Here is a 26,320-nt window from a genome sequence, read left to right on the forward strand (position 1 = left end):
GCATATGGAGGTTCCCAGGCTAGGGGTCCAATTGGAGCTATTGCTGCCAGCCTACACCACAGCCACAGCAATGCCAGATCCGAGCCGAGTCTGTGACCACAGCTCACAGCAACGCCAGAGCCTTAACCCACTGAACAAGACCAGGGATCGAACCGGCAACCTCATGGTTCCTAGCTGGATTCATTTCCACTGCACCACGGCAGGAACTCCAAAAGAAACAAATTTTAAAATGAGCAAAATATCCAAATAGAATCTATCTCTTCTATTGATAGATCTGAATAATCTCTTCTCCACAGAAGATATATAAATGTCCAATAAGCACATAAAAAGATGCTCAACATAACTAGCCCTTAGGGAAATGCTAATCAAAACCACAGTGAGATACACTTCACACCCAACACAATGGCTAGAAGACTAGTGTCAGTGAGGATGTGGGGAAACAAACACTCACACATTAGCAGCATGAAGGAAACGCTTTGCAAGTCCCTCAAAAATTTAAACAGAGTTTCCAAATGATTTAGCAATTTCACTCCTAGATGTATATCTGAAAGGAGTTCCCATCTTGGCTCAGCAGAAACAAATCTGACTAGTACCCATGAGCATGCAGGTTGGATCCCTGGCCTTGCTCAGTGGGTTAAGGATCTGGCATTGCCGTGAGCTGTAGGGTGGATCACAGACGTGGTTCAGATCCCAAGTTGCTGTGGCTGTGGTGCAGGCCGGCAGCTATAGCTCTGATTTGACCCCTAGCCTGGGAACATCCATATGCTGAGGGTGAGGCCCTAAAAAGACACAAAGAAGGAGTTCGCATCGTGGCGCAGTGGAAACGAATCCAACTAGGAACCACAAGGTTACAGGTTCGATCCCTGGCCTTGCTCAGTAGGTTAAAGACCCGGTGTTGCTGTGAGCTGCGGTGTAGCTCAAATATCCATCAGCTGATGAAAACGGAAAAAAAATGTAGTATATTGATAGAACTATTCAGCAATAAAAAAATGAAGTACTGCTAAAGGTTATAACATAGTTGGACCTTGAAAACATCATGCTAAGTGAAAGAAGCCAGTCACAAAAGGCCAGGTATTACATGATTCCATTTACGTTAAACTTCCAGTAAACAAATCCGGAGACAAAAGGCAGATGGGTGTTTGCAGGGGGCGGGAGGAGGAAGGCAGGTGGGGAGTGACGGCTAGGGACTCTGGAGTTTCTTCTGAGGTGACGGATGTTCTGGAATTACACAGTGGGGAGGGCTGTATAACTTTATGAGTATTCTGAAATCATGGAATTATACACTTAAAAAGGGTAAATAATGGAGGTCGTTGGTGGCCTAGGGGTTAAAGGCTCTGTGTTGTCACTTCTGTGGCTCAGGTTACTGCTGTGACCTGGGTTCAATCCCTGGCCCAGGAATGTTTGCATCCCCTGGGTGCGCCCCACTCCCAAAGGTGAATATTATAGTATATAAATTACATAAATTTTTAAAATTATTTTATTGTTTGTTTTTAGGGCTGTACCTACGGCATATGGAAGTTCCCAGGCTAGGGGTCGAAGCGGAGCTGTAGCTGCTGGCCTACGCCACAGCCACAGCAATGCAGGATCCGAGCTGTGTCTGCGACCTACATCTCAGCTCACAGCATCGACAGATCCTTAACCTTCTGAGAGAGCCCAGGGATCGAACCCACATCCTCATGGATACTAGCCAGGTTCATTACCACTAAGCCACAACAGGAACTCCATTTTAAAAAATTATTTTAAATGGAGAAGTCCACAGATTAGGAGAAAATTTTGCAAACCATATATCTGATAAGGGGTTGTTATCCAGAATGTATAAAAAACTTTTACAACTCCAGAGCAAAAACCCTAAACAACCTGATGTTTTAAAAAGGCAAGAATTTGAATAGACATTTCTCCAAAGAAGATACACAAATGGTCAATAAGCACATGAAAAGATGCTTAACACTAGTTATTACAGAAATGCAAATCAAAACCACAATGCAATATCACTTTATACCCACTGAGACAACTATTATTAAAAAAAAAAAAAGAAAAAGAAAAAAATAGAAAATAACAAGTGTTGGTGAAGATGTAGAGAAATTAGAATGCTTTGGTAGGAATGTAAAATGATACAGCTTCTATGAAAAACAGTATGGTGGTTCCTCAAAAAAAAATAAAAACAGAATTACCATATAATCCTGCAGTTTTGCCTCCCAAAGAATGAAAAGCAGGGACTCGAAAAGATATCTGTACTATACCCATGTTAACAGCATTAACCACCATGACCAAAAGATGGAAATAACCAAAATGTCAGGTGACGGATGAATGGATAAGCAAAAGGAGGTCTCTCTATATAATGGAATATTATTTAGCCTTAAAAAGAAGAACATTCTGACACATGAACTTTGAAGAAATTATGCAAAGTGAAATAAGCCAGTCACAAAAGGACAAATGCTGTATGATTCCACTCATGCGAGGTACCGAAGTCGTCGCATTCCTAGAGGCAGAAAGGAGAATGGTGGCTGCACAGGAGCCGAGGGAAAAGAACAGGGAGTTGCTGTTTAATCGCTACAGAAACTACGCTGGGGAAGGGGAAGAAGTTCTGGAGTCAGAGGGCGGTACAACAGTGAGAAGGTGCCCAGTGCCACTGAACAGTAACCTTAAAAATGGTGAAAATGGTAAATTTTGTTATTTTACCATACACACATGTGTAAAAGGAGAGCCACGAAATGTCATAACCTTGGACTGGCTGCTGGGCCAGAAAAAAAAATTTTTATAAAGGACACAATTGGGGGTAAATGGCAAAAGTAGAAGATGGACTGTAAATTAGCCAACGGTATTGAATCGATGCTAATATCTTCCTGAGTTTTACAAGGACATAATGATGCACAACACAGGGAACACAGCCAATATTTTATAACAACTCTAAGTGGAGTATTAACTAAAAATTATAAATCACTATATTGTACACCTGTAACTTATATAATGCTGTATATCAACTTTAATTAAAAAATCTTCCTGATTTTAATCATTGTATTATGGATATGTAATAGAATCCCCTTTTTAGGAGATACTAACATATTTCATAGTACCAGGAACTATGTCTAGTCACTTATGATGGAGCATGATAATGTGAGAAAAAAGAATGTATGTATGTTTATGTGTAACTGGGTCACCTTGCTGTACAGTAAAAAATTGACAGAACAGTGTAAACCAGCTATAATGGAAAAAAATAAAAATCATTAAAAAAAAATAAAGTATTTCGAAGTAAAGAGGCTTGATGTGTGCAAGTCTCAAATAGTTGGGGGTTGGATACACACACAGGAAAATATAATAAAGCCAAATGTTAACAACTGGAAAATCTAAATGAAAGTATACAAGAGCTCTTTATATAGTTCTTATTATAAATTTGAAACTATTTCAAAATAAAGTTTTTAAAAATTAATATGTCCAAAACAGAATTTCTGATCTCTCCAAAACTGCTTCTTCCACCACCAACTCATCTTAGAAAACGGCAGCTCTTTCTCTCCCACTGTCAGGCCACAACCCTTGGAATTCTCCTTTAACCCTCACACACATACTAATCCATGCAAAAATCCTACTGGATGCAATTTAAAATGTGTCCAGAACCCCACCCCTTCTCGCACTTCCACCACACTAGTCTGGACACATCATCCTGCTGACTAGCTCCTCAATGGTCTCCCTGCTTCCCAACCTCACCCAAGAGGGATTTAGTTAAAACACAAGCCCGATCTTGCCACCCTTCTCCAACTCTGATATCTGACAGTGCCTACACGTGTAAGCAGATAGGCTGGGCGTCCCCAGAGAAAGAGAACCAGGAATGGGTTTCTTGACATAAGAGAAGCCATCTTGGCCAAAGCCATTTCTGTGATCTAAGCCTGGCCACACCCTTGAATAGGTCCTGTGATTAAAGATCTTAAGGGAAGAAAAGAATGCAGGATCAGAGAAAAGCTAGTCAAACAACAGTGCCAGTGATAAAGCAGAGTCCTAGTTCTTCCTCAAGGGATATTACATAATAATGTACCTTTGAGTTCTGCAGGAACTAAGCTCAGGTGGGGGATGGAAGGAGGCTCTAGCCCCTCCAGACTTCATTCAACTAAAGCTGGACTCCGAAAACTTTGGGCCCAATTCTATGTGGGAATTCTCTGCTTGAGCCCCTTCATGAATATGCATGTACCCTTAGCCGAAAACTGTCAAGGAGACACTGCTTTGGGAAAGATCCCTGGTGTTCTCCTTATTTGCTGCAAATAATAATGAATCCTTCCTTCTCCTGATCTTTGGCTTGCTTGGGTCTATTGGCTTGACACCCACCAAGAGGCAAACTCAGTTTTCCGGCAACATGCGGAGCCCTGGGCTAGGTCTCTACTGCTTCTCAGACCTCATCTCCCAGCCCCCTCCCCTCAGTCACACTGACCTCCCTGACCCTGAGCTGGGCAAGCTCCCCCTACCCGGCTTCTGCAGGGGCTGCCCCTTCACCTCCTTCAGCTCTGCCCAAATGTCACTTCCTGGGAGGCAGCCCTCACCTCCTGTGACTTTCTCTCTCACCTCCCATTGTTTTATTCTCCGACGCACTTATTTCTACCCTCCAAGCCATATAGCTGCTTGTTGATGCTATTTTCCCCAACAAGAACAAATGCTTTCTGAGGGCAAGGATTTTAGTTCACTGCTATTTCCCCAGCAGCCAGCACAGTGCCTGGCAGGTAGCAGATGTCAGTTCATATTCACAGAGTAGTTGGGTGTTGAAAAGTTCCCTTGAGAAGGTCTGTTTGGATCAAAGGGAAGGTAGGGGCTGATGGGTAAGGGGTTGGCTCAAGGGTCAAAATGAGGGACAGGGGAGTTCCCGTTGTGACTCAGTGGTTAACAAATCTGACTAGGATCCATGAGGTTTTGGGTTCAATCCCTGGCCTTGCTCAGTGAGTTAAGGATCTGGCGTTGCCGGGAGCTGTGGTGTAGGTTGCAGACCCGGCTTGGATCTGGTGTTGCTGTGGCTGTGGCATAGGCCAGTGGCTACAGCTCTGACTTGACCCCTAGCCTGGGAACCTCCATATACTGCGGAGCGGCCCTAGAAAAGGCAAAAAGACAAAAAAAAAAAAAAAAAAAAAAAAAAGAGAGAGAGGGGACAGGGCCTGATGGGTCTGTCCTCCCAGACTCCATCCTCTGACGCAGGCCAACAAGAAGGGGAAGAAGGTGCAGCGCCTTTAGCAAGGATGCTCTCAGGGTCCCCAGGCTCCCTCACTGGCTGGGGCTGGGGGGTGGCTCTTCCTGGCCACTCATTTTAGAGGTGAGGAAACTGAGGGCGGCTAGAGAGGAGAGTGACTTGGCCGAGGTGGGCTGCCCCAGGCGAAGTCCCACCTACTCCCATGTCCGCCCCACACCCACGGGAGCCTGACTGGTGGCTCTGCCTGAGGATGGTGGGTCTTCTCCCACACGCCTCTTCTTTGGGACTGGAAAAAAGCCATACTTGGCCTGGTGGAAGGAAGCCTTCCCCGGGGAAGGGGCCGGGCGGCGGGCCTTTGGGGGAAGGTGGGGGTAGGACTGGGGGGGCGGGTCCCTGGACGTTCTGCCTGCCTCGCTGGAGAGGAAGGGCCAGCCCGATAACCCCCTTGCCGGGGCTGTCCAGCCCCCCCACCCCAATCCCCATCCCCTCCCCCTCTCCGGCCCACGTGGGGAAGGCCCTCACAGCCTAAGGGTTCGCCGGGGAACTCCCCAGCCCGGCCTGTGGGTCGAAGCCAAATAAGGCCGGGCTGCTGCAGCCCCGCCCCCGCCCCGCCCCCGCCCCGCCGCCGCACATTCTTCTGCCTTGTAAGGCCCGGCGCCGCGCCCCGCCCCGCGCCCCCACCGCGCCAGCCCGGACCCCACCGACGCCCGGCCAGCCCCGGCTCCGCACCCGCTCCGCGCACCGAGCCGGCGCCTTCTCCGCACCAGGTGGGAGCCCAGGTGGTCTGGAGGCTGCGGTGTGATGGCCGCGGCCCCAACTTGGGGATGGGGCAGGGTGGAGGCGGCTGGGTTTCGGAGGGTCTCAGGGCAAGCGTAGCTGGAAGGGCTGGGGGGACTCTGGCTGGGGCTGGGGAGCAGGGAGACTACTCCTGGCTCCGGAACCAAGGGGGCCTATGACGACGCCAGACTGCCGGCCCGGCCCCTTCGCTGTGAAGTTAGTGATGCCCAGTCCGGGAGGACGGGAGGGGGCTATGGTCGCCGCTGTCCCCTGCCTAGTGGACCTATGGGTGTCACAGACAGGAAACTGAGCCCTGTCAGGGTCCTCCAGAGTATCCGTGTCCCCCCCCTCCTCCTGGGGTAGGAGAGAGGGATAACTGGGGTAACCTCTGCCCACGCGCACTGAGGGTATGTGCTGCGCACCCGGGCTTCCCAGCTCTGAGCCCTCTGCGCACCAGGACATATTGGGTGGGGAAGCGCCGCCAAGGGCCCTGGGCTCACCCCCTCACCCAGAGAGGCTGCAGGTACTGGTCCCCTCTCCTCCCAACGCTCAGATGAGGTGAGTTTACCAAGGAGGCATCCCGCACTGCCAGCTAAAGTGACCACGGCGGGAACACAGGCCTTGTCTTTGCTGTTACAGTGGGATTTCAGGCACCAAAAGGGGGAGGTGGCACCCAGCTGCAGCCGGGCTGAGTGCCAATCCCATCTGATCCCTGGTGTCCAGGACCCCCAGGAGGAAAGGGCACGGATCTAGGGCTAAGAGCCCAGCCTGTTTCTGACCCCAGCCCCTCAACCAAGACTAGAAATTGCCTCTGGTCACAGAGTCCTCAGCCCCTCAACTGCCATCAGCTGACCATGAAAGGCCATCTGCCACCCGCTGATGCAGGCCCAGCCCAGGAGTCCTGGCTTCCAGCTGGACTCTACCTCTCATGGGCATGCCACTTCCTGGGCCTCAACTCTTTTAACTGCACTGTGGGGGACACCCCACTCTCCCCACCCTACTTCCCAATATTGCTGGGAGAGACACTGTAAAGGTCAGTGCTCTAAGCCCTATCATGGCCCCTCAACAGAAGAGGGTGGGGTTGGGGTAGCCATGGAGGCAGAGGGGCTGAGCCAGGATCAGAGCAGTGGGTGAGCTCTTGGCCACTCCTGCCCCTGGCCGTGGCTTTCTCTCTCCTCCTGCCACGTCTGCCCTAGAACTTTACAGTCGGGGTGGGAGTACTGACAGTGATGACCATCGCAGCCTCTGCCGGGCACAGTGGACCTCTCCTCGGCTACTTTCTGTGGGTGCCGTGAGTCAGAGTTCCCAGAGGACATCTGGCTCAGGGAAGGACAGGGCCCCACAAGAGAGAATGGCATTCCTAGCCGACGGCACCATCCCACTCTCACCCAAGCTGTGGGTGAGAAAGGCTTTTGTCTACCCACCCTGAACCACATGAGAAACTGAGAGCCAGGTGCATCGGTCCAGTGGGACACAGTGGGACGGTCTCATGACCACAGGCAGCTGTGGCTCTGGGGAAGGGCTAGGGCTGGCCAGCATCCCAGCTCAGGGTTTACTATCGCAAGGCTGAAGACTGAGAATGACTTGAATGGGGTCATGGGACAAAAGCCTGGAGATAGCCCGAGGAGCATTTAAGGCTTCCTGGAGATTCTTGACCACAGGGACTCAGGGCAGAGGAAAGAGCACGGAGCAGTCCCAGGGCCTCGGCCAGCCCACAACCATCCCAGCGGAGGAGCACACAGCCCTAGGTCTTCAGGGACACAGCCCCCAGCAGCCACGACAAGAGTTCAGGGAAAGAGCCCTTGCTGGGCCTCAGCTTCCCCATCTGTACAGTGGGGCCAGTAGGCTGGCCACCGTAACCCTCCCAGTCATTCACTAAAACAAGCATCTATTAGCTCCACCGTGGCCTTCGGTGTAAATCAGGATTTACATCAGCCCCGATCAATTGTGAGGGAAAGAGACCTTTAACTGCCTACGGTCAAAGTCAGGGTGGCGGACCTGCTCCCTAAGGGGTGTCTGAAGAACTAGGCTAGAGAAGGAAGGGCATTCCTGGTGTGTGGGGGGATCAAGAAGGAAAGTCTAGGGGTGTCTGGGTAGCCAGAGGTGTAGCTTGGCAGGATGACAAGTGGTGGAAGGAATGCCGTGAGGGACTCCATGGCCAGTCAGAGAGAAGGGCAGGAGGGGTTCGCACAGGGCCTTAAATGCCAGGCCAAGGAGATGACACTTGCTGGAGCAGAGGAGAGGGGTGGCGGGGGGATGGCAGGAAACTTCAAGGGCTTCAAGGTGAAGTGACAGGTGCAGGTCTGGGTCTGTACACAATGGGTGAGACCGGCTGGAGGCTGAGAGGCCAGATCTAAACAAGGGTGACAAGAAGCTGGGGTTCTCAGTCTGGGGGACCTTTAGGCCCCCATAAGCAATGAGGGGTGAGAACAGGAGTAGGGCCCAAGTCAGGCCTATCACCCACCCTTGGGTGCTGGTCAAGTGTGGGCAGGTGGGGGAAGGGAGACTGCCCAGAGCACTGGCCTCCCGAACCTTAGCAGGGAGGGCAGAGGGACGGGGAGGAGGAGGAATGTCAGGAATGCAGGGCCAGGGCCGCTGACCCAGCTCCTTCCTGCTGGTGGGGGCAGGGAGCCTTGGAGCCTCCCAACGTGGACCCACCTTGTCACTTGGAGAGAGCTGGACAGTGTAAATGCTATTAAGGATTAAAGGAGATAAAGCGCCGAAATGGTTGGCATGGAACCCAATCCTAAGTGTCTTACCCAAACAGTCATAGCAAAAATAGCTTCCTCTGTGCCGGGCACCATGCCAGGGGCTTCTCGGGCACTAAGTCAAGTAATCCCTCATGCTGGGCACTCGGATGAGGAAACTCACCCCAGAAGGTGGAGGGAATTGTCTCAGATCACACAGAATCCACCCCGTGTCTGCTTTTGTGATGCACTGGGTGGCAGGAGCCCCAAGGCTGAGGGAGCACAAACACCAGGCTCAGGCACTGACAGGTGAACTGGGGTCAAAGGCTCTCCTCCCCACACCCACTGCCTGCAGGAAAGTCCCACACGCCTGCAGCCAAGATGTCCAGTAAACGGGCCAAGGCCAAGACCACCAAGAAGCGGCCACAGAGGGCCACATCCAATGTCTTCGCGATGTTCGACCAGTCCCAGATCCAGGAGTTTAAGGAGGCCTTCAACATGATCGACCAGAACCGAGATGGCTTCATTGACAAGGAGGACTTGCATGACATGCTGGCCTCACTGGGTGAGCAGGGGCTGGGGGTCTAAGTGGGCCCAGGAGGGGCTTCAGCTGGAGCAGGCAGCAGGGCTGCCCAGCCCTTACGGAACACTTCCTGTGCACTGACACAAGGTACCCGCCCTGGAGGGCAGCTGCCATCCCTTTCTCCACTTAGCAGATAGGGAAATGGGCACAGAGTGGATGGGCACCAGACTTGAACCCAGTCAGGCCCACAGACTTCCCACTGCACAGATGGGGAAACCGAGGCCCAGAGGGGGAGGTCAGGGCACCTCCCCCTCCTTCAGAGGTCACTTGTGCCAGGCTCTGAGGGACTGACTCCAGTGACCTCCAGAATCAGAATCTAGAGCTAAACGGGCTCAGGAATCCAGTACATTTCACCATTGCTCAGATGGGGAAACTGGGGCCCAGAAGCCAAGCCCCCAGACACCAGCCACACCCCCACTTGTGGCTCTGCGCCCCCCTTCCCTCCCCATGTGCTGGCCACAGACAACCCCCCTCAGTCCATTTCTGGCACTCCCTTCTTCCAGGCAAGAGCGTCTGGGCCAGACACTGGCTGAGGAGGGGGGGTCTCTGGCAGCAGAGGCGGCAGCCTATGGCGGATAGGCCTGGGTCAGTCCCTGGCATTGCCGCTCACAGCTGGGCAGCCCTACTCTGTGCCCACTTCCCCTCCTCTGCCATGGTGACCCTGGCCCTCATGTTCCCCCACCCCCAGGTGTCTGATGGGAGGACCAAGTGACCTGAGGGAGCAGGAGGGCTGACATCAGACACTGTCCCCACCCTCGGCACCACATCTCTCCCAGCCTCAGGCCAGGATCGCCTGAAGCTTCCCTCCCTGATGCGGTCACCAGCTGGAAGGAGGACTGAGGCCTGATGAGGGGAAGAGCTGTGATGTCTTGATGTCACAGCTCTTCAGGCCTCAGCCATCCCATGGGGACACACCAGAGTGTGCGAGGCTCAGAGGAGACAGGGACACCAAGGCTCCCTCACGTTTATGAGGCAGCACCTGCATGTAGGGCCGTAAGAGCCCTGGCATCTACCCGGAAAAATCAACACTCCTATTTGTAGCTCATGTGAGTGGGGCCACAGATCTGTCACAGCCTTCTGGATAAAAAACAAGAACAGCAAATAATAACACTAACGAGGAGCAGCTCTGCAGGTATTATCTTAAATCTCAAAGCAATTCTATTAGGTAGATATGATTACCATTCCCACTTTATAAATGAGGAAACAGAGAGGCCCAGAGAGGTTAAGTAACCTGCCCAAGGTCACACAGCTACTAAGTGGGTAGAGCTGGGGTTTGAACCGAGCAGTTGATTCGAGTCCACGAGGCCTTGCCGATCATTGTTCTGAGCATTTTACAGCCACTGCCTCTTCATCCTCACAATTCTCTTCAGAGGCAGGGAAATAGGCACAGATCTGAGAGTCAAACCCTCACTTGTATGACGCCAAAGCCCACTGGTTTAACTACTACTGAAACTGTGCCTGAGATCTGGGTTCTGGCTGCCTGGGTTTGAATGCTGGCTCCACTCCTTGCTCGCTGTGTGATCAGGGACAAGTCGCCTCACCTCTGTGTCTCAGGCTCCACACCTGCGAAGGGGGCGAGGCTGCTGCCCTCCCACGTGCAGGTGGTGAAAGGTAACCCGATAAGGCACACGGAGCACGGGACCCAGTGAGCGGTGGGCAGATGGGGGCTCTTGTACTTCAGAGAGCCTTATCCACGGCCGATGTCCAGACCTGAGGAGGAAACTGGTCCAGGCCACCAGGAGAGCCAGGGGAGGGACCTGCAGACAGCAGCCCATCCCAGAAATGTTGTAACACTTTACAGAACTTAACTGTCACTCTACTCTCTCCTTCTGTGGGGCCATGAAGGGAGTGGGCAGGGAGGGGACCAGAGGTGACAGCAGGTGCCAATGGCCTTCCCCCCACAGGCAAGAACCCCACGGACGAGTACCTGGAGGGCATGATGAGCGAGGCCCCGGGGCCCATCAACTTCACCATGTTCCTCACCATGTTTGGGGAGAAGCTGAACGGCACGGACCCCGAGGACGTGATCCGCAACGCCTTTGCCTGCTTCGATGAGGAGGCCTCAGGTCAGCAGCCTCCTGAGCGCCTCCCCCAGGGCACACACGTGCGCGCACACACACACATATGCAAGCGAGACCAGGCCGGACAGGACTCGGGGCCCCTTGCCCCAGAGCCCGAAACAGAAATCACCCATCCACTGGTTTCTGTCTCCAGAACTATAAAAGCCGAGCTGCTGTCTGGCTTTCTGCCCCCAAGGCTAGCCAAAACCACCCCCACCCCCCAAGCCTTCCCGCTTCATAGTCCAGCTGCTGGTCCAACACACTTGGCCTCTGCTTTGGACCTTTCCAGAAACCAAACCACTTCAGGCCCTTCTGGACAACAAGGTAGAGAAACCAGCCCCCATCCTCAGTCTCCCGAAGGCCTCCTACCCCACAGCTGGCTGTTCCCGGGGACGGGCCAGAGCAGCACCAGCCGTGGCCGTTTCAGTAGTTCCTCGGGGACCGCAGGCGCACCACAGGCTTCCGCATGTTCAGGATGATTTCCCGACCCCCTCCCCAGCCCCCGACCAGACTGGCAGATTTTCACCCCCACTTTCCCGATCAAATAGGCAACGAGAGGTTAAGTAACTTGCCCAAAGTCACACAGCCAGAAAGAGGGGGAATGAGCATTCAGACTCAGGCAAGGGAACTCTGGGGCTCATGCTCTTAAAGCAGGACATGGCCAGCCCCGCCACGGCCCCATGGGGACACCTCGCTGACAGTCCCAGGGCAGAGCTCTCCCCTCCGGCCCTGGCGACCTCAAACTGAACAGAGACCTGGCCCCTCCCCCGCTACTAGGTCTGCAGGGACTGGTGGGGAGCCCCGGGCCCTGTCTCATGGCTCTGGCCCTGTCCGCAGGCTTCATCCACGAGGACCACCTTCGGGAGCTGCTCACCACCATGGGCGACCGCTTCACAGACGAGGAAGTGGACGAGATGTACCGTGAGGCGCCCATTGATAAGAAAGGCAACTTCAACTACGTGGAGTTCACTCGCATCCTCAAACACGGTGCCAAGGACAAGGACGACTAGCCCCCCCCCCCGCCCGGCCCCCAGGCCCAGGCCCCTGTCCCAGTCACCTGCTCCCCTACACCGTCTGCACTGGCTCCATGCCCACGAGCCCACAGGACCCTCTCAGAGGACCCTCCCTCTGAGGGGTTAGGGGTCCAGCTCCCAGTGGAGGCCGAGAGAGCGCAGTGCCACACAAGAGGCACACAGCCAACGCCAGGCAGGTGTTCCCAGCGTGACCCTCTAAGGAAACACCATTTTCTTGGGAGGTTGACCTGGAGGCACCAAGGGACAGCCCCTCATGACAGCCCAGGCCTCAGCTGTCGCCCACCCCCTCCAGACTGTTCCCTGCAGGAAGGGCCCCATGTCCTGGTCTGGACACCACTTTGCGTGCACCCCCATGCAGGGTATGAAAGCCCTTCCCCAGCCACTGCCACCAACACTCAAACCTCACCAAGGCCCCTTCTCAGAGGACAGGATGCCAGGCCCCTCCCCTACACCCTGCCCAGCCACCAGAACACCCCCAGGGTTCTCCCCCTCCCCCAGGAGTGTGCTCCAGAAAGTGCGTGCAGGGTAGAGATTTGTCTCGGGGAGGCAGAACCTCTAATAGAAGGCTGAGCACTGCTTCGGGTCTATGTGTCTGTGCTTGGGGTGAAATAAAGGCGCCCCTAGGCCCCAAACACCCTCTCTTCCCGCCCACAGTGGCTGCCTGATCCTCCCCCACCCCCAGGCCCAAGGAAGACCCAACTGTGGTCACCCAGCCCAGCAGTGGGGAGCAGACAGAGGAACTGAGAGGAAAAGCTTTCCCGAGACGGAGGGCAAAGTGGGGAAGACCCACAGGAATCACCACGGCAAACCCCAGTGGGGGGGGGGGGTCCTGGGTCTTGAGGGGGCCTGGGGCAGGGTCACAGACTTTAGGATTAGAGCCTGCATCTCCATGGTCACCTCAACACTCCTGGAAAGTCAGGTGGTCCCGGAATAATAGGGAGGCTTTGGGAACAGTGAAGAGGGTACATCCCATTAGCTCAGAGACAGAGGTGAGAAAGAGGAGGTGAGAACAAAGGGTCTAATGGACTCCCTGCGGCCCTACCGGGCAGCTCCCGGGTGTGCTCTGGGCTGCACCCTCCCCAGCTGGAGGGTCAGTTGGGCACAGGACCAGCAGCACAGCAAGCCACAGCTTTTCACATCCCACAGGCAAATGAGACAGCAGGACGGGGATGCGTTTTACATCAGAATGAGGGGAACACTGACAACTGTGCCTGGGGCATAAGCGGAATGGAAATACTGGTTGAATGGACACGGTCAATAGGGACAGGGACTGAGGTCACCCAGTGGATCTGGGGCAGAGGGAGAGCTGGATCCCGGCCACTGGACCTTCCATGGGGCTCAGGCCATGAGAGGACACATCCCACCTGAGCCCAGCAGGGAGCAGGCAGCTTGGTCCTGCTGCCTTTTCTAAGGGTCATCCAGGGCCAGGCAGCCGCAAAGTCCAAGATCAGAGTGCTGAGCACTAAGGGAACCCTGCCTGGCCCAGGAGGCCTAACCTCCCCCAGGCCTCTGCCCCTATGTGAGCGTCAGGCCCCTTCCGGCCGATCCCTGGTCAGAGTCCCATGAAACTCCCCCTACTGCCTCTGAATTATGCCCCACAGTTCCTGACCTCGGCTCCCAATGGGGCAGCCCCAAATGAGTTCCAACAAGGCCCAAAGACTCAGAGTGATCCCAATTCCACTGCACTCTTGACCCTGGCCCCAGACTATGAGCCCTGAGCGACCCTGACCCCAGCCTGATGCTGAGCCTGGCCATCTACTCATCATGGCCAGCTCTCAAGGACTCCTAGAGCAATGGCCACGTGTGCCAGCCACAAGTCACTCAGCAGAGCCACTGTGGTATCAAAGGCCTTCCAGGAAGACGGCAGGGACATATGGTCAGGAACGGACCTCCTCAACCCCTACCCCCAGTTTTGTCACAAGCTTGCTCCCCCTCTGACCCTAGACAGACAGAAGGATTCACACCCAGGTGTGGGCAGGGCAGAACCAGTGCAGTCTCACTGGCTTCAGAGCTGGCCTGGGGCTGATGGGACCCAGGGGCTGGGAAAAGGGAAGTGCTCTGTGTGGAAGGGCAGGACCAGCAGGCCAGGAGCTGCCAGGAGGGAAAGGGTGTTGCAGGGAACGGAAATGGCCTGAAAGAAATGTCTGGGGGCAGGAATGCATGTGGTATATACCCACGAGCCAGCAGGAAGGCAGTTTTTCACACATGAACTAATGAACATCTCACAGCAGCTTTTTAGAAAAGAAACAGCAGCAGCTGTTTTATTTCTCACAAGCAGCATTTGGAGGTACCAGCAAAGCACCCCCAGAACTTTCAAAGTGCGGCACAAAACTCAGATGCCACATCCACATATACACACACAAACACACATACAAGACTGGTGGAGTTAAATGCATGAAGACTAAACACTTCTGTAGGGCTAAAGAAACCATGAACAAAATTAAAATCAAATACACATCAGAAGAAAACAGAGTTAATGACACTATCCTATAAAAAGAGCTTCAACAATTCAGTAAGAAAATGACAACTCAGTAAGAAAAAAATGGGCAAATAATATGAAAAGAGAATCTTAGAAGAAATACAAACACTTAATAGGTATATTTTGAGTGTTCAATACCATCATAAAATTGTAAAAATATTCTATTTTTCCTAGTTTTTTTCCTAGGTGTGTGGGTTTGGGTTTTTTTGGTTTGTTTTTGTTTTTGTTTTTTTGCCACCCCACAGCATATGGAGTTCCTGGGCCAGGGATCAGATCCAAGTCACAGTTGTGGTCCACACCACAGCTGTGGCAGGAATGCTGGATCCTTTAACCCACTGTGCTGGACCGGGGATTGAGCCCGCATCCTGGCACTGCAGAGATGCCACTGATCCCCGTGTGCCAGTGGGAACTCCAGTTTTTTCTAGTTTTAATTCTTACGCTTAGATCTTTGATGAAAGTGCCTGGATTTCTGACAATTATATTCCAAGGAACAACAGTTCTATCTGGAAAAAGTTGTGTGACCTCCGACAACTCACATGATAGTGTTACATTTATTTTCCAATTCGTTTTTTCTTAATTAAAAAAGTTTTTAACTGTGATAAAATACACACAACATAAAATTTACCATCTCAACCACTTTTTCCCTGTCAAGGACATTCACATTACTGTGTAACCATCACCACCATCTCCAGGATCTTTTCATCTCCCCTAACTGGCACTCTTCCCTTTAATCACTAACTCCCCATTCCCCCTCTCCTCAGGCCCTGGCAACCACCAGTCTACTTTCTGCCTCAATGACTTTGACTACTCTACGTATCTCATTTAAGTGGAATCACACAGTACTTGGCCTTTTGGGCCTGGCTTATTTCACTTAGCACAAGGTCCTCAAGGTCCATCCACACTGTGGCCTGTGTCAGAATGGCCTTCCTTTTTAAGGCTGCATAATATTCTGTTGTGTGTATGTACCACAATTTGCTTATCTATCCATCCACCCATGGATGCTTGGGTTGTTTCCACGTTTTGGCTATTGTGAATGATGCTGCTACGAACATGGACGGTGATCACGTTTTTAGTAAATTGTAGAGCATCTACTATGTGCCAGGCACATAATAGGCCCTGGAGGCCTCAAAATGGACAAATCAGAGTTCTGATATTAAAGGGGCTCACACAGTCATGGGAATACTGTCCAGAAAGCAGACAACAATGAGTAGTTCAGTATGACAGGGTCACACAGGGTATGGGGATGCCCTCAGGTGGGAAAGGAGGCCTGGATCCATAAATCAGGCCAGGTTCCCTCAGGCAAAGGAAACCACTAGTGCAGAAGCCTGAGGTCACAGCTAAAGGGCCTCTAGCACCTCAAAAGGACAAAGAGGCTGAGCTGTTGCTGCCTGCACCAACAAACCAGAGACTCCTAGGACACCAGAGGGAAGTTAAGGGAACTGTCAATACCACCTACTAACGAAGAATCCCCTGGGGCCAGGGTTGAGCCCCAGCGGATGAGTGGGGATGTGTAAAGTGAAGAGGGGATATGCAGCAGCTCAAAGCAGAACAGGGGTTCTGGGAGGGGTGGAAGTCTCTGGGCTGTGATTTTTGCCTCACCATTTATCTGGAGCATCAGGGTAACCTTGGGACAAAGGCTGGAGACCACCGAAGCCCCTAGGTGGTTCTCTTACACCCAAAGCCAAAAAAAAAAAAAAAAAAAAAAAAAAGGAAAAAAAGAAAGAGTGCCTGAGCTTGCTTCTAAGTATTGGCAAAATTAATTGAACCAGTGATTAAAAATCTTCCCACAAAGACAACACGGGCCCAGATAATTTTATAGGCATGTTCTGCCAAACTCTCAAGGAACAGATCATCCTGATTTTTTATTTAGACTACTCTAGCACAGCTACAACACTGAAAATAAAACAGAGAAAATACCTGCAGATCATATATCTGGTAAGAGACATATATAAGAATTCTCACAATTTCATAACAAAAAGACAACCCAGTTTTAAGATGGGCAAGGTATATGAATAGATATTTCTCCAAAGAAGATATGCAGTCAATAAACAAATACAAAGATGCTCAACATCATTAGGGAAATGGATTGCAGTAGTAGTAGTAATAATAATAATAATAAAACCCAGAATAACAAGTGCTGGGGAGGATGTGGAGGAATTAGAACCTTCATACACTCCTGGAGGAAATATAAAATAGTGCAGCTGCTTTGGAAAAGTCTGACAGTTCCTCAAAAGGGTAAACACAGAGTGACCATATGACCCAGTAATTCTAGTCCTAGTACAAACCCAAGAACACAAAAACACACATCCACACAAAAACTTGAACACAAATGTTCATAGCAGCATTATTCAAAATAGTTGAAAAATAGAAACAACCCAAGAATTCCTGCTGTGGCACAACAGGATAGACAGCGTCTTGAGAACACTGGAATGCAGGTTCAATCCCCAGCCCTGCACAACGGGTTAAGGATCTGGCATTGACACAGCTGAGGCTTAGGTCACATCTGTGGCTTGGATCTGATCCCTGGCCCAGGGAACTCCATAATGCCTTGGAACAGCCAAAAAAAAAAAAAAAAAAAGAAAAGAAAGAAAAGAAAAGAAACAACCCAGATGTCCATCAACTGATGAATGGATAAATAAACATGCCATATCCATGCTCTGGAATAATATTCAGCAACAGAAATAATGAAGTACTGATTCGTGCTACAACATGGATACACCCCAAAAATATTACCCAATCCAACATCCATACATGATAAAAACGCTTACCAAAGTGAGTATACAGGGAACATATCTTAACATAATAAAAGTCATTTATGACAAATCCACAGCCAATATAACACTCAACAGAGAACAGCTGAAAGCCTTCCTGCTAAAATGTGGAACAAGACAAGGATGCCCACTCTTACCACTTTTATTCAAGATAGTATTGGAAGCAATCAGACAAACAAAAGGAATTAAATAAAAGGTATCCAAATTGGAAGAAAAGGGTAATATTGTCACTCTATGCAGGTGACATGATACTATACATAAAAAATCCTAAGGACTCCACACAAAAACTATCCAAACTGATGAACAAATCCAGCAAAGTAGCAGGATACAAGATTAACATTCAGAAACCAGTTGCATTTTTGTATATAAACAATGAAATATTTAAAAAGGAATATAAAAAAATACCTTTTAAAATAGCACCAAAAAAATAAAATACCTAGGTATAAACCTGACCAAGGAGGTGAAAGACTTATAAGCTGAGAACTATAAAACATTAATCAAGGAAATTAAAGAGGATTCAAAAGAATGGAAAGATATCCAATGCTCCTAGACTGGAAGAATTAATATTGTTAAAATGGCCATAATACTCAAAGTAATCTATAGTTTTAATGTGAGCCTTATCAAATTACTTGTTACATTTTTCACAGAACTATAAAAAATAACCCCCAAATTTATATGGAACCACAAAAGACCCAGAATTTCCAAAGCAATCCTGAGGGGGAAAAAAAAAAGTAGGAGGCATAACCCTCCCAGACTTCAGACAATATTACAAAGCTACAGTAATCAAGACAGTGTGGTATGGTACCAAAACAGACATACAGACCAATGGAACAGAATAGAGAGCCCAGAAATAAACCCAGACGCCTATGGTCAATTAACCTTCAATGAAGGAGACAAGAATATAAAATGAGAAAAAGGCAGTCTCTTCAGCAAGTGGTGCTGGGAAAACCTGACAGCTGCATGAAAATCAATGAAACACAGGCTCACACCATGCACAAAAATAAACTCAAAATGGCTTAAAGACTTAAACATAAGACACAACACCATAGAACTCCTAGAAGAGAACATAGGCAAAACATTCTCTGACATAAACCATACAAATATTTTCTTAGGTCATCTCCAAAAGCAATAGAAATAAAAACAAAAATAAACAAATGGGACCTAATCAAACTAAAAACTTTTGTACAGCAAAGGAAACCATTAAAAAAAAAAAAAAAAAAACGAAAAGACAACCTACAGAATGGGAGAAAATAGTTGCAAAGGATGCAACTGACAAGGGCTTAATCTCCAAAATATACAAACAACTGGAGTTCCCGTCGTGGCACAGTGGGTGGCGAATCCGACTAAGAACCATGAGGGCAGTCCCTGCCCTTGCTCAGTGGGTTAACGATCCGGCATTGCCGTGAGCTGTGGTGTAGGTCATAGACGCAGCTCGGGTCCTGCGATGCTGTGGCTCTGGTGTAGGCTGATGGCTACAGCTCCAATTAGACCCCTAGCCTGGGAACCTCCATATGCCGCTGGAGCGGCCCAAAGAAATAGCAAAAAGACCAAAAAAAAAAAAAAAAAAAAAATATATATATATATATATATATATATATATATACACACACAAACAACTCACACAACTCAACAACAACAACAAAAAAAACACACACCCCAACTGAAAAGTGGGCAGAAGACCATGAAAAAATGCTCAACATCACTCATTATTAGAGAAATGAAAATCAAAACTATACTGAGGTACCACCTCACACTGGTCAGAATGGCCAGCATTAATAAGTCTACAAATAGGAGTTCCTGTTGTGGTATAGCAGAAATGAATTCAACTAGGAACCATGAGGTTGTGAGTTCAAGCCCTGGCCTCGCTCATTGAGTTAAGGATCCAGCACTGGCATAAGCTGTGGCGTAGGTTGCAGATGAGGCTTAGATCCTCCCCTGCTGTGGCTGTGGTGTAGGTCGCAGACACAGCTTGGATCTGATGTTCCTGTGACTGTGGCTTAGGCTGGCAGCTGTAGCTCCAAATGGACCCATAGCCTGGGAACCTCAATATGCCACAGATGCAGCCCTAAAAGGCAAAAAAAAAAAAAAAAAAAAAAAAAAGTCTACAAATAACAAATGCTGGAGAGGGTGTGGAGAAAAGGTAACTTTCCTACACTATTGGTGGGAATGTAAATTGGTAAAACCACTACGGAAAACAGTATGGAGGGTCCTCAAAAAACTAAATACAGAACTACCATATGATCTATCAATCCTACTCCTGGGCATATAGCCAGACAAAACTACAATTGAAAAGTGTACATGCACCCATATGTTCATAGCAGCACTACTTACAATAGCCAAGACATGAAAACAACCTAAATGTCCATTGAATGGATTAAGAAGATGTGGCATATATACACAATGGAATACCATTCAGCCATAAAAATGAAATAATGCCATTTGCAGCAACATGGATACAACTAGAGATTCTCATACTAAGTGAAGTAAGTCTGAAAGAGAAGGACAAATACCATAGGATATCACTTATATGTGGAATCTAAAATATGGCATAAATAAACCTATCTACAAAACAGAAACAGACGCAAGGACATAGAGAACAGATGTGTGGTTGCCAAGGGAGAGGGGGGAAGAAGTGGGATGGATAGGAGTTTGGGGTTAGTGGATGTAAACTGTTACATTTATAATGGATAAGCAATGAGGCCCTACTATACAGCACATGGAACTATATGCAATCTCCTGGGATAGACCATAATGGAAGATAAAATGAGAAAAGTAATGTGTATATATATGTATGACTGGGTCACTTTGCTCTGTATAGCAGATATCGGTACAACAGTGTAAAGCAACTATACTTTTATGTAAAAAAAATTCAACTAAAAAAAAAAAGGAGATGGAGTTCCCGTCGTGGTGCATGGTTCCGACTAGGAACCATGAGGTTGCAGGTTTGATCCCTGGCCTTGCTCAGTGGGTTAAGGATCCAGCGTTGCCATGAGCTGTGATGTAGGTCGAAGACGCAGCTCAGATCCCGAGTTGCTGTGGCTCTGGCGTAGGCCAGCAGCTACAGCTCCGATTCAACCCCTAGTCTGGGAATCTCCATATGCTACAGGTATGGCCTTAGAAAAGACAAAAAAAAAAAGAAGTTCCTCTTGTGGCTCAGTGGTAATGAACCCAACCAGTATCCATAAGATCTTGGGTTCCATCTCTGGCCCTGCACAGTGGGTTAAGGATCGGGCATTGCTGTGAGCTGTGGTGTAGGTTACAGACATGGGTCAGATCTGCTGTTGCTGGGACTGTGGTGTAGGCCAGGAGCTGCAGCTCTGATTTGATCTCTAGCCTGGGAACTTCCATATGCCTCAGGTGCAGCCCTTAAAAAAAAAAAAAGAAAGAAAGAAAAAAGAAAAAACTGACAGACACGGAGGAAAAAATTACCCTAAATGAAACAAGTCATAACAAAAGACCACATATTGCATGAGTCTATTTATATGAAACAGCCAAAATAGGCGAATCTATAGAAAATATGTTAGATTAGCGTTGGTCTAGGGCTGGCGCACAGAGGATGCAGAAAGAGAGTGAAATTATGATGGCTGCACAACTCTTTTGTTTTTTTTATATAATTGTTTTTTTTATATAATTTTTTCTTTTTTCCTTTTTTCAGCTGCTCCACAGCATAACGAGTTCCTGGGCCAGGGATCAGCAGCTACACCACCAGATGCTTTAGCCCACTGTGCTAGGCTGGGGATTGAACCTGCATCTGGTGCTGCAGAAACACCGCTGATACCATTGCACCACAGCAGGAACTCCCACAACTCTTTAAATCTGCTAAAATTAATTGAGCTATACACTTTAAATCGGTGAATTTTATGATATGTAAATTATATAACAATGAAGCTATTAAAACAAACAATAGCTAGCCAAAAAAAACCTCCTGGAGTTCCCTGGTAGTCCAGCAGTTAATGATTTGGCATTGCCACTGCTGTGGCTCCATCCCTAGCCCAGGAAAACTTCTGTATGCCACAGATGTAGCAAAACAAAACAAAACACCTCCTAAGCTAACATTTTTGTAAAGCTTGGTTTTGTTTTCCTCTTCAAAAATTAGCACTTTTTTTTTTTTTTTTTTTGTCTTTTCAGGGCTGCACCCACGGCATATGGAAGTTCCTAGGCTAGGGCTAAATCACAGCTACAGCTGCTGGCCTACACCACAGCCATAGCAACATCAGATCTGAGCTGCCACAGTGACCTTCACCAGAACTCACAGCAATGCCAGATTCTTAACCCACCGAGTGAGGACAGGGATTGAACCCCCGTCCTCATGCATACCAGCCCGATTCCTTACCACTGAGCCATGACAACTCCAAATAACTAGCCCATGTGAACTGTTAGACTTCTATTTCTTTATTTTCTTGATATTTCTGTATTCCTTTATGTTTACATAAGTCCCATTAGCTATGATAAACCAATCAGAACATTCCTTCTTCTCCCCCTTCTCCTCTTTTGGCTTTGCCTGTGGCATGGGAAGTTCTCCCAGGCCAGGAATCAAATCTGAGCCACAGCAGTGACAATGCCAGATTCTTAACCTGCTAGGCTAACCAGGGAACTCCAAAACAATCCTTCTTAAATGTAATAGATATGGTTCGACCTATTAATTATTTTTCTTTTTACAGCCACACCTGCAAGTTCCTGGGCTAGGGGTTACATTGGAACTGGAGCTATAGGCTTTCACCACAGCCACAGCAACACCAGATTCAAACTGCATCTACAACCTACGCCACAGCCTGAAACAACACTGGATCTTTAACCCACTGATCGAGGCCAGGGATCGAACCCGCATCTTCATAAGCACTAGTCGGGTTCTTAAGCCACTAAGCCATAATGGGAACTTAATTATGTATTAATGATACTATGGAGGTAAGAAAATATTTCAGACTCATATAAAAACACTGAAAACTGGAGTTCCCATCATGGCACAGTGGAAACAAATCTGACTAGGAACCATGAGGTTGCGGGTTCAATCCCTGGCCTTGCTCAGTGGGTTATGGATCCCACATTGCTGTGGCTGTGGTGTAGGCCGGCGGCTACAGCTCTGATTGGACTCCTAGCCCTAGGAGTGGCCCTAAAAAGACAAAAAGAAAAAAAAAAAAAAAAAAAAAAAAAAAAACACTGAAAACTTTCAGTTTCAGTTCAACAACCTCAGCCATGTGCCAAAGTAAACCAAAAAATACAAAAATCCACTTCTATTTCTCTATTTTCTCAATTGATTTGAGCTCACAAATAATAAGCAAACTATCAAAAAAAAAAAGACTAATAAATCAGATTCTCTCTCGTTTGCCACTGGGATAGAGACTAGACCCCCAATGTCCTGATAAAGATCAACAAACAGACCATAAAACTAACTGCCAATTGCTTCTGGCCACAGGAGAAACATCCTGGCCAAGAATTAAAACCAAAACACAGTCAGGAAACAAACAAAAAAGAAGAAAGGGAGGGAGAGAGGGAGAGGAAGGAAGGAAGGAAGGGGGAGGTTCCAGGTGGTCTCGTGGTTAGGACTCAGCACTTTCACAGCTGTGACCTGGGTTCAATCCCTGGGCTGGGAACTGAGACTCCACTTCAAGCTGCTGCACACTGTGGCCAAAAGAAAAAAAAGAAGGAATAAAGAAAAGAGAGAGAGAGAACAAAAGAAAGAATGAAAGAAGGATGGAAGAAAGAAGGAAGGAAAGAAAGAAAGACAGACAGACAGATGGTATGAGGTGAGAAAACAGAGAGTCAGTGAAGGTAAAGTTTTACTGATGCTTAAAATTCACTCCAGGGGCCAAAAAAAGGTGTGCTTTCAACTCCTCCCCTTCACAGAGAACAGGTTAACTAGCTCTGGCAGGTTAGTTAAGTCCACTGAGTGTCACGGTGGGATGTCCTCCGAAATTCAAAGCATGACGTTCAGTAAATTAGACATTGCACAGAACACCTAACCTGAATTCTCCACAAGTGTCAAGGTCATCAAAATCAAACTGACACATTTGGAAACAATCCAAATATCCTTCCAATGATAACTGGATAAATAAAATGTAGTTCACTCATCCAGTGAAATGCTATTGATCGATAAGAAGGAACCAACTGCCTCCTAAAACCCACACAACTGAGAGGTGGACTTCAGATGCATACGCTCAAAAAAAAAAGAAGCAGATTTGAAGAGTAATATACTGGAGTTCCCTTGCGATGCAGTAGGTTAAGGATCTGGCGTTGTCATTGCAGCAGCTCTGGTCACTGCTGTGGTGAGGGTTCAATACCTGGCTGGGGAATTTTCCCTGTGCTGTAGATGAGGCCAAAAACCAACATACTATATGATTCAACCTGTATGACAGTCTGAATATGGCAAAACTACAGGAGAGAAAAAACAGCTGAGAGATTGCCAGAAGCAAGGGGTGGAAAGAGAGACTGACAGTAAAAGGGTCAAGAGGGAATTGGGGTGGGGGGGGGCGATGGAACTACTCTCTGTCCTGATTATGGTGGTGATTATATGATTGTACATGTTTGTTAAAAGTCATTTTTTAGAAAGGGTGAATTTTGACTGCATTAAAATGAAACAAGGAATTAAAATCTAAAATAAGAACGAGCTATAGAATATATTCTATAGGCAAGAGAGCAAAGCATACACACAGGAGATTCACAAAAGGGAAATTTCAACTAACAAGGACAATACAGCAACCTCGCTGGTGTTCAGAAAGCAAAAACAAGAAAACACTTCATACTCCTCAGATATTACCAATCAGAGATATGGACAATACCGAACATCGGCAAACATGGGGAGAAAAGGGGATTCCTCCTATACTGGCGACAGGGACAGGCTGGCCCCCATGCATGAGAGCACTTGCCAGTTACCTAAGAATAAGTAAAGCCCCTCAGCAATTCCACACCTGGAAACATCTCCCAGAGAAACTGCACAAGCCCAGAAGGGGCAGGACCACATGTTCATCACTGCCAGCAGTTCTGATGAGAGCAGGCGTTGGAGGGAACCCACGTGCCTGTCTCGAGGAGAATAAGTGAAATGTGACAGATGTGTGCTGTGGAACACCATGCAGCACTCTGATGCAATAAACTCAACATTCATGCATCAATACAGACAGATATTAATGAAAACAATGTGTGTGAGGGAGGAGAAACAGAATGAGACCTAGCACCTAACTTAAACATAATTTCTTTTTCCTTTTCTTTTTTTTTGGGGGGGGGTGCACCCACAACATGTGGAAGTTCTTGGGCCAGGGATCAAACCCATGCCACAGCAGTGACAACCCCAGATCCTTAACCTGCTGAGCCACAAAGGAACTCCTTTAAGGTAATTTTAAAATGTGCAGAAGATTTTAAAACCAGCATAGGATTGTTCAAGAGATTGTTCAGACATTACCCAAGGATGACCCCTCAAAAAATTTTTAGGGTGGATTTGCAGAGTGGGGGAGGGGCACCAGAGCGGAGACAGGAAACAACACACGGGTGGTGGATGGCAGTGTGTCACCATGGGGACAGGGAGAAATAGGAGGTGGTGACCACTGGATTGGGAAAAGAGAAACCGTGGGACTAAAAAGAGTACCTGAAATTAACAAGGTCATACCTAGCAGACACATGATACATCTCCACAAGGAGAGGCGGGCAGTGAGATACACAAGAAATGAGTGCGGTTTATCTGAAGTTCAGAAGGAACCCTGGTCAGCTTAACCGATAAATAAGGAAAATCAAACTGTCTCAGGGCTGGAATAAGGGGCAGAGTGGGGAGAAAGATGCGGAGCCAGACCTGAAAGGACTTGAATGCCAGGTGGGAGCATCCTTTCTCCTGCTCGCACCCGCAGGGCACCAAGGGGTCTTTGCAGAATCTGGAGTAGAACTTGATCAGATTTGCCCATGAAAGAGCAATGTGGATGTAACTGAGGGGACTCTCCTGGAGACGGGGTACTGGGTACCAACAAGCATCTATTTAGAGCCTATTATGGGTGGTTTCAGGTTATTGAGAGAATCTAAGGGAACAAAACAGTTTATCATCCAGCAGGGGAGAGAAAGAGACAAACCACAAAACTAACAGTTACAATTTAGGTAAAGTGTGATGTAGCAAACAGATTAAGGCGGGGGTGTGGGAGGGAGACTAGTCTTGCGTGGTCAGGGAGAGCCTTCCTGGGAAGGTGATATTTAAGTTGAAATCAGGGGAAATGACAAGAGTTTTTTTGGTTTTTTTTGTTTGTTTGTTTTTTGAGGGCCACACCCATGGCATATGGAAGTTCCCAGGCTAGGAGTCAAACTGGAGCTACAGCTGCTGGCCTACGCCGCAGCCACAACTCGAGATCCGAGCCAAGTCAGCAACCTACACCACATGGCAACACCAGATCCTCGACCCACTGAGTAAGGCCAGGAATCAAACCTTCATCTTCACGGATACTAGTTGGATTTGTTTCTGCTGTGCCATAAGGGGAACTTCAAGAGTTATTTTAAAAACAAAAAAACAAAAAAACAAAAAAAAACCACCAAATGGACTAAGATGTGGTACATAAATACAATGGAACACTACTCAGCCATTAAAAAGAACAAGATAATGCCATTTGCAGCAACATGGATACAACTAGAGATTCTCATACTAAGTGAAGTAAGTCAGAAAAAGACAAATACCATAGGATATCACTTATATGTGGAATCTAAAATGTGGCATAAATAAACCTATCTACAAAACAGAAACAGATGCGTGGACATAGAGAATAGACTTGTGGTTGCCAAAGGAGAGGGAGGAAGAGGTGGGA

General features: G+C 48.4%; 1 protein-coding gene and 1 long non-coding RNA gene across 2 annotated transcripts in view; one reads left to right on the forward strand and one right to left on the reverse strand.

Moving 5' to 3' along the window:
* The window catches only part of LOC110257438, a 69,289-nt gene that overhangs the window by 11,093 nt on the left and 31,876 nt on the right, over positions 1 to 26,320 (reverse strand). The gene's annotated exons all lie outside the window — the stretch shown is intronic.
* MYL9 (myosin light chain 9) lies at positions 5,803 to 12,878 on the forward strand. The gene is given in 4 exon segments (NM_001244472.1): positions 5,803 to 5,928; positions 8,981 to 9,190; positions 11,113 to 11,274; positions 12,106 to 12,878. Coding segments are annotated over 3 exon segments (519 nt in total). The 5' UTR covers positions 5,803 to 5,928; positions 8,981 to 9,006; the 3' UTR covers positions 12,279 to 12,878.

Source organism: Sus scrofa, chromosome 17 (genome assembly GCF_000003025.6).
Source record: "Sus scrofa isolate TJ Tabasco breed Duroc chromosome 17, Sscrofa11.1, whole genome shotgun sequence".
Lineage (NCBI taxonomy): Eukaryota > Metazoa > Chordata > Mammalia > Artiodactyla > Suidae > Sus > Sus scrofa.